General features: G+C 50.0%; 1 protein-coding gene across 1 annotated transcript; it reads right to left on the bottom strand.

Moving 5' to 3' along the window:
* Window positions 1-1,654: 1,654 nt before the first annotated feature.
* Window positions 1,655-8,327, bottom strand: LOC139047906 (zinc finger Ran-binding domain-containing protein 2-like). Its single transcript, XM_070522080.1, has 3 exons — window positions 8,033-8,327; window positions 6,894-7,222; window positions 1,655-1,906 (listed from the first exon to the last, which is right to left on the bottom strand). The coding sequence occupies exons 1-3, from the start codon at window positions 8,325-8,327 to the stop codon at window positions 1,655-1,657; spliced, it is 876 nt and encodes a 291-aa protein (XP_070378181.1).
* Between the last annotated feature and the right edge of the window lie 622 nt (window positions 8,328-8,949).

Raw genomic sequence — 8,949 nt, 5'->3', positions numbered from 1 at the left:
TTTTACTCTGCTCTTCTATGATTTCAAGCTAGCCCCAACCCATGTCACTCTCCACTGCCTCACTTGTGGCTTTACCGTTGTCTCCCAAAAGCGGCCCGCCTATCTTTGGTTAACATCCAGTCCAGACAGTATATCGAGTTTTAAGCAAAAAATTGCGTTTCAGAGCTTTAGTGCTAGCATTCTGATGTCATGCACCACCTCATATTTATCGTGGCCCCAAAGTCGTCTATGTTTCATTATTGCCGTATTACGCTTCCCTTTTATTTTCTATTATCTTGTTGGGTGCATGGGTAAGTGTTTTCTTCATCTATGTATACTTGACTATCGATATGACTAGCGACAACGTAATTATTTGTCTCTTCGTTAAAGATCATAATTCCAGGTGTCCATGTGTTGAAAAAGGCAGTTCTCGAGTCTAGAACTACCACACCTAACACCGGAAGGTTGACGGACTACGAAGACATCGGGATTATACCAGGTGGGCGACATTTTGAGCCACAAAGGCAGTTTTAATACACTGCCACGCCGGTGGCCTGGCTAACCCTAACTAGCTGGGTCTACGACGCCACTATTCCCATCATTTCGACGGCAACGACGCCTGACTCGGGCGCGGTCGGGCCCCCGCTTCGCCGCGATACGCGAAGATGGACGTCGTAGAAGTTAACAGGAAGACGATTTCCCCGGAAGAATATGACGACCAGGGCTGGAGTGCGGCTCACGAACACCGTAGTAACGTCAAGAGACGCCGAGACCTCGATGAACGATCCAAGAACATGGGAGACTCGCCGGTTTCAATGGCGTGGAAAACTACGAACGCATGAATTCTACTACGACCAATGGCCCCGAGGCAACCGGAGCTATCGGAGGATGACTACAAGGTCGTGATCCGCCCGAGAGGTGGGCTGGACATGGCGCAACAAGGCATTGCGTTGATAATGGATGGCATTCTGCTGGCAGCCGCATTGACACCACAAAATGCCGGAGAAGATACGCTACGAATCAATCCAAGACAAAACACCATGGTCATGAGCACGCGGAAACTGGAGAATGCGAAACGCTACAGCCAGATACGAGAAATCCAACTTGGATCGAACACCTACAGTACCGCCGCTTACATTACTGCGCCGGGGAACACCTCCAAAGGAGTCATACACGGTATACCAGAATACGACACGCCTGAAGACGTTGAAAAAAGCCTGGTGAACTGCAGAAACCCGACTATACTACACGCAAGACGCATGGGACGCACAGATTCGGTGGTGATAGTGTTTGAAGGTACATACGTACCACACTACGTGTAGTACCGCGGAGCTGAATACCGATGCCTACTATATCGTAAGCAGTACGAAACATGTACCACCTATGGCCGCCTCAGCCACCGAGCGGATGTCTGCCCGACACCGAACAGCAAGAAATGTCGCGGGTGCGGAGCTCTCAATCCACCCGAAGATCATCAGTGCGAGCCAATATGCTTCATGTGTGAGAAGGGACACCTCACAGGAGACAAAAAGTGCCGTGAACCATTCAAGACCCCATATCTACTCAGAAAGAGGCAGTGGAAACAACAACAACAACAACAACAACAACAACAACAACAACAACAACAACAACAGCAACAGAATGAACATCAGCCGCAGAAAGCTATGGCGCACAGTCACCCAAGTCGGTCCCGGGAGCGGTGGGGCAGCACCGAATCGCACAAGGGATCCACATGGACCAACAGCCACAGCAGCAGACGCCGCGACAGGAGCCGCTCTAGCTCCTTCCCAAGACTCCTCCGTGGAGGCGGTGGTGGCCGGTCCCGGTCCAGGTCCTGGCCCAGGTCTGAATCGAGATCGAGAGGATTCCCACTACACGGAACCCCTGAGGGCTCTGGTGGGGACGACGGCAACAAAACGCACGTGAGCTGGACAGACACGGTCTCGGGCGTTGCTTCTCCGTCTGATATAACACCTAAAAAATAAGGGTCCGCCTTAGAGCAGGAATTGATCCAAATTAGAAAATTACTAGCGCAAATTACTCGTGAAAATGCAAGCAGAGGCAGAAAATTCAACAATTAAAGCAAGAAAACGCTAGGCTTCAGCAGAATAGCACACACGAGTCAAGTCACACGCCTACCGCCAGTACGACACAGACGCCTAGCCGCGAGTCAACGCCCGCTCTCGCGCAAATGACAGGGACGCCGCCCCCACAAAAGAAAAGCTGAAGACGCGCCAGACGCGCAAAGCAGCGTCTCAACGCAGTTAGAAAAGCAAGTAGAGGGAAGAAGAAGAAGAAAACTTTACTCGGAGAAAGAACTTCGTTGCCCCTAAAACGGGGTAACGCCGTGTGGTCGGGCCCCTATTCCAAGGCACCGCTGGCCCTCGCCATCCTTTCTGCCCTGCGGACGAGCCTGAGCTGGTCCCCAAGGGCGGAGCTGGATAGCAATGCCTCCCACCTCGCTCTCGTATTATTGTCTTCTTGTTCTTCTGTGTGAGCTGTGCACTCCCATGTGATGTGGCAGAGCGTTGGTGTGCTCCCACACCACGGGCATATGTCCTTGTATGCTGTTGGGTAGTATATATGCAGTTTATGTAGGTTTATGTATGTGTCTGTTTGGAGCCTGCGTAACGTCGCTGAGTCCATGGCTGAAAGGTTCCTATGCGGGGCTGGGTAGAGCCTTCTGATTTCCCTGTAGTGTTGCAAGATCGCTTTAGAATTTGGATCGATGGGTGTCGGGTCCTCCACCATGTTGCCATGGGCAGCTCGGCAATTAGTAAAACCTCGAGCCACCTCATCTGCATGGAGGTTCCCCGTAACACCCTCGTGTCCCGGGGCCCATGTTATCGTTTGGGTATACCTGACGTCAAGGTCTCTGTTGATTTCGGTAAGTATCCGGCGTGCCCTCGCGCTGATCTGTCCCCTCTGATAGTTTCTACATGCGCCCTGAGAATCTGTGACTATTGTTAGTGGAGCATTGCGCTCTATGCCTTCTCGTATAGCTAAGGCGATGGCTATCTCTTCGGCTTCTAAAATGGTTGCTCGGGAAACCGAAGCACAGACCGTGATTTTCCCTTTACGGTTTACAACTGCCACCATGTTCTTTGCGTTGGCCCGATATGGTGAAGCATCCGTGAATCGTGCAGTGTCCAAGTATTTTGTTGTTTTGTCTATGTATTCTGCTCGAGCTTTTCTCCTTCCTGCGTGTAATGTCGGATCCATGTTTTGTGGTATTGGTGATACCCCATACAAATCTCTAATCTGGCAGGGTAGACCTTTGGCGTTTTGGTGTATTTGTATGCATCCTCCAAGGCCGACTCTTAAAAGAAGAGCTCTGCCGGCTGTCGTTTGCGCCAATCGACTCCTCTGCGCTATGAGTTGGGCCTCAGCCAGCTCATGAAATGTATTGTGGAGGCCGGGCATGGCATGGCAAGAACTTTATTTTAGTCCAGAGAAACTAGGGTCCGAGGGCACAAGCCCCCGGGCTATGTTGGTGGCTCCGCCCACGTAGGCACCGGTAGGCCAAAGGCTTTCCCGATGTCGTGAGCTCTCCGGACGGCCAGGAGTTGATCTTGGAGGACATCGCTGGATATGCGCCGACTCCAGTCCTCCTCGCTGTTGAGATCCGAAGCCCTTTGGTTGGGGCACAGCCAGAACATATGATCAAATAGACACGGAGTGTGTCCGCAACTTTTACATTCCGCGGGAAAGTCCCGGTCAATTTTGTTAAGCACATAAGGTGTGGGATAAGATTTAGTTTGAATCATTCTTAATGTGACTGCCTGAGCTCGGTTGAGCTTCTGATGGGGGGGAGGAAAAAATCTCCTGCCGTCCCTATAATGTGAGGTGATCTCGTGAAAAGTAGTAAGTGGGTCTTTGTAGGAGCCGCAGTCATCCTGGAGCAGTTCCTGATCTGATGCGCGGCATGTGAGATCTCGCACAGCAGAGTGAGGGCTAGAAGCTTCTCATTTGAAGTGTTGCGTGGCAACCTCAGGGCTGTCTTATATGCCATCCTTATTATTGTATCAGCCTTTTCTTCTTCCTCCCTGTTCATGGTATGGTAAGGAAGGGAGTACATTAGTCTGCTGATGACCAGGCTTTTCACCAGTCTAAGGGTGTCTTGTTCCCCCATTCCTGTCCGATTATGAGCCACACGGGCTATCATCCGATTAATTTGTTGCGTTGTTTTTCTGATCGTGTTTAAAGTGTGTATACATCTGGCATTAGATTGCAGCCACATCCCCAACACTCTTACTATTGACCTCTCAGGAATAATTTTCCCGTCCAGCCTGATCTCGAGTTTGAGTCTCGGGTCAGTTCTTTGTTTTTTTGTTTTTGTGAGGCGAATGAGTTCTGACTTCTCCGCAGAGCACTGGAGTCCTCTTTGTTGCGTATAGTTTTCTATTATATTGGCTGCCCATTGGAGCTTTTCCTCCTTCTCTCCCAAGTTGCCCTTGGTTATCCATATCGTTATATCATCCGCGTATAGGGAATGGTGGACGTCGGGGATTTCTTGGAGTTTTTTAGCTAGTCCAATCATGGCTATGTTGAAGAGTGTAGGCGAAATCACCGCACCCTGTGGCGTTCCTTTGTTGGGAGGATGGATGACTTCAGATTCATCGTTTCCTACTTTTATAACTGCTGTTCTCTGGTTGAGGAAGCTTCGGATGTACTGGTACGTCCTTTGACCGCAGCTGGTCTCTGCAAGTCCATCCAGTATCCCTTTGTGACTTACGTTGTCGAAGGCCCCTTTTATGTCGACAGCCATGACAATGTGTTCTCCGGCCTTGGGGACGTTCGTTAAGACTTCCTCCTTTAAAAGCAGGAGTATGTCCTGTGTTGACAGATGTGGTCTGAAGCCAAACATGGTATCAGGCATTAAGTTGTTTTCTTCAAGATGACGTTGGAGTCTAGTGTTTACTAATCTTTCGAACACCTTTCCTAGACATGATGTAAGAGAGATGGGCCTAAGGTTGTCTAAAGTAAATTTCTTCCCTGGTTTTGGAATCATGATTATCACAGCGTGTTTCCATTGCTGTGGTATCGTTCCTTTGACCCAATGATCATTTATAAAGTTCGTAAGGGCTGTTATGGCTTCATCATTCATGTTTCTAATCATGGCATTTGATATTTGGTCTGCCCCTGCCGCTGTGTTCCGTTTTGTACTGGCGATTGCTGCTTTAACTTCTGCTACCGTGAAGAGTTCATCCATTTCTGGGTTTGGGTGTCCGATGTAATCAGCTTGGTATGGGGGTATCGGGGCTTTGTTACCGAATCATTTTCTATGGACTGCCTGTAGGAGTTCTTCTTTTGTGCCTGGGTACGAGTGTAGCAATCTCTCCAAGTTCTTTTGTCCTTCGCGTCTTGTTTTGAGCGGGTCAATCATTCCTCTGAGGATGTTCCACGTTTTTGCCGTCCCTAGGGTTCCATTAAGTGATCCGCAGAAGCGTTCCCAGTTGGCTGTAGTAAGTTGATTAGCATATTCCTCGGCCTTCTGGGTTATTTCTTTGATTTTCATTTTGAGTTTGCGGTTGCATTTCTGTCGCTTCCATCTTTTGGTCAGGCTTCGTCTTGCATCCCACAGATGCAATAGGTGAGGGTCCACTTCAGGTGTTTTGTCTGTCCTGGTGATGGTTTTGGTATGTTTCTGCTTTATATTTCGTATGCATTCGCACCAATTATCTAAATCATTTATGTCCGTGGTATGTTCTTTAAGTGATTCTCTGTACGCCCGCCAGTCTGTTATTTTAGCTGTACCTATTTGTTTGCGGATTTGAGCTGTGCGGATTGTGGTGCTTATAATGCAATGGTCACTGCCTAGATTTTCGAGGGTGTTGCACCACTCCGCATTTGGACAATTTTTGGTTATTGTTAAGTCCGGACTTGTGTCTGCGGAGATACTATTCCCTGTTCTTGTTGGCATTGCAGGGTCTGTTAGAAGTGTCATGCCGAGCGCTTCTATTTGTCCCATGATATTTTTGCCTTTATTGTTCTGGGTTGGATACCCCCAGCTTGAGTGCCTGGCATTAAAATCCCCAACTATCACTAGAGGTCTCCCCTTCGCCATTTTTGCGGCCTCTTGAAATATTTTGTCGAACGTTGCTCTTTTCTGACTCGGCGGGCTGTAGACATTAATTATGAAGGCACTCTTTCCTCTGGTGCCTTTATATGTGATTTCTGTTATTATATGCGGAATATCCGTTCCTTCTATGGATTTGTGACATATTGCCGTTACTTTCTTGTCCACCAATGTTGCGACCTTCCAGTTTTCACCTTCGGTATTGAAGGTTTCGTATCCCTGTAATTTTGGGTTTGTTCCGGCTTCTTGCAATGCAATGATAGCTGGTGATCTGTTTTGTGTCATCACCAGCTGCGACAGTTGTCCCATTTTACGCCGGAACCCGCGGCAGTTCCACTGCCATATTTCGCACTCTTCGGAAGCGTGCTTTTGATGTTTAGGCATTGTGTGTCGCCTGGGTCATGGCCGACAAGCCTGGCCTGTTGTATACTTTCTCGGCCTTTTCTCTTATGCTGCTGCCTGTGGCATGTTTTCTCAGTGCTTTCGTAAATTCTATTTGTTGTGCCTGGATTTTCTTGTCCAGAGCTTCTAGTTTTCGATCTACCTGAATCATCACCTGCTCTACGATTGTGGGTATAACTTCTTTTATGGTTTCTTTCAATATCGACAAGGTAATTACGGTGTCGCCTTCTAAATTCGGTAGTTTTTGTCCTTGCTGTCCTGTCTGGACTGGTTTAGGTTCTCGTTGTGGTTGCTGCATTTGTTGCTTTTTCAATTGCCTATTTTCTCTTTCTAAGTCTCCTATTCGCACTCGCATTAGCTCTAGTTCGCGTTCTAGGCGTGTGAGTTGTGTTGTTTGGTGCGGGGGTTGGGAGGCGATTGCTGCCCAGCTCACCTTGTTTTTGCCTTCTTTGTTCACAGTCTTCTTGCTCTTCTGCTGTTGTTTTGTTGTTTGGCCCCTCTCTTGGCCACTGTCCCTGGAGTTGGAGCGGTCTCGGGAGCTGGACCTGGATCGGGAACTGGATCGGGACCTGGAACGGGCCCCATCTGGTGATGCAGAGTCCTCACGGTCCGTGCTGAACCAGCGTCTCTTGAGGATTCCGTTGGCTTGTGGTCGGCGTAGACGTTGCGACAGTGGTGGCCTCCCCCTTTGGGGGACCCGTTTGAGTTTCTTGGTGCACTCCGATGCCGCCGTGGGATGAGCCCCCCCGCACAGGGCACACTCTGGATCACAGGTGTGGTCCTCAGGAGGGTCCCTTAGCCAACAACTGCTGCACGCCTTTGCCGTGGGCGTTGGACAAACGTCCGTTCTATGTCCCTTGCTTTTACACAGTTTGCAGTATTGTCTTGTGGGCTGATAAGGCACACATGGCATTTCGCCACCGTAATAGTAGATGAAGCGTGGCACTATCGGTCCATCGAACGTTATCACTGCGGTTTCAGACTTGCCGAGCATCCGGGCTTGGACGATTGTCACTCCTTGCGTGCGCACTCGGAGATGACTTAAAAGTTCCTCTTCTGGGGTTTCGCGTTCCAGTCCGTGTACCACTCCTTTAAGGTACCCTTCAGGGGTGGTTATGTAGGTGTTCATCGGATGTTTAGTGCCATTGAGCTCCAGCGTTTTGATCTTCACGATCTTCTCCGCCACTTGTTCGTATGGGGTACTTACAATGATTATGTTTGACCCGTTGCGGAGGCGAAGCAAAAATTTATCGCTCCTGCAGGTCTCCGGGTCGCCGCTTGCAAGCTCTATCGCTCGCGCAACTTCGTAGATTTTAAGTTCTTTTACAACAAGCCCTGGCTTGGGACGCATGATAATTTTCATGTCATTTCTGGGCAGCGGCGCCGCGCGCGTTCGCCGTCGGGCTCTTATAGACGCAACGCCGCGTTTAGCTCGCTCTCCTGCAGGCGCCCTGGCAATGCAGCTGCTGTTGCCCTCACCGTCGCCTCGAGCTCCGCTGTCATCAGTGGCTGCTCGCAATTGTTTTCTTAAACCTTTTCGTTCTCGCAATGATAGTGCAAGTTGCCACTGACCGTTCTTGGCTTCGTCGTCTTCCCTTGCTGTGTCTTTCTCCTCGTTTTCGTCGGCGTCGCTGGTTGATTCCCCCTGTGTCACCTCGTCAGGCGAGAGGAAGTCCTCTTCAGCGTCGGCCGCAGATGCCGCTTGGGTTTCGATGGCTTGGTCATCCGTGTCCATGGTGTCCTGGGCTATTTTCGGGTCGTTGTCCGTTGGAAGTTGGGCCGTGGCGGCGCTACGCTTGGGCCGAGAGCTGACTGCCGGGGGTCCGCGCTCCGCTACGCCGTTAGGCTTAGCGTGGCGGGCCGGCATGCTCGGGCGGTGGTCTTATCTTCTTGGAAGAAACCGGGTCCACTTGTCAAAAAAGGGGGTATCAGCGCGTTCCTGGGGTCTTCCTACACAAATCCGGCGAATTCCGTGGTGGTCACATGATCTTGACCGCTACTAGGCAAGATTATTGACAGAGCCGATGCGAACACGTCTGCACTCCTCGGCGCCACCTGGCGTTCCCCAAGTAGAGGGAATGTTTGTGGAGTTAACTAAGACGCTACAACAACAATTCGCCGGGTTACAGGTACAGTTCATGGAAATTATACAAAGAATAGAAAGCATTGAAACCCGATTAACAGTTGTTGAAAACGCGCAAAAAGACTTGAGGCCTGCGGGAGTGGGACCGGTAATAGCGACCACCAAACCATATCATCGACCCGTAGTGACAGAAACCAGTAAAGTCACCGGGGAGAATCAAACAGTTAAACATGGCTCCACGCAATAAATACATAATATGGCAAGGGAACTGTCGCGAGTATCGCCGGAAACGGGGACACCTACAGCAGTTCATAAGTAGCAAGGAGGCCCCAGATGTCATCGCCCTGCAAGAATCAGGGGGACTGGCTAAATTATCCGGTTACAAAGCATACGGTGATTCCGACGA

The sequence above is a fragment of the Dermacentor albipictus genome, chromosome 7 (assembly GCF_038994185.2).
Source record: "Dermacentor albipictus isolate Rhodes 1998 colony chromosome 7, USDA_Dalb.pri_finalv2, whole genome shotgun sequence".
Taxonomy (NCBI): Eukaryota; Metazoa; Arthropoda; class Arachnida; order Ixodida; family Ixodidae; genus Dermacentor; species Dermacentor albipictus.
This window is presented reverse-complemented; position numbering and strand designations above follow the sequence as displayed.

Bases quoted from the DNA above. Each gene is read 5' to 3' on its own strand.
- LOC139047906 (XM_070522080.1), bottom strand. From the start codon at position 8,327: ATGCCGGCCCGCCACGCTAAGCCTAACGGCGTAGCGGAGCGCGGACCC. The intron at 7,223-8,032 runs GTCAGTGGCAAC...CCTGTGATCCAG, and splicing joins AGACGACGAAGCCAAGAACG to AGTGTGCCCTGTGCGGGGGG. The intron at 1,907-6,893 runs GTGAGCTGGGCA...GTGTCTGTCCAG, and splicing joins ACAAAGAAGGCAAAAACAAG to CTCACGTGCGTTTTGTTGCC.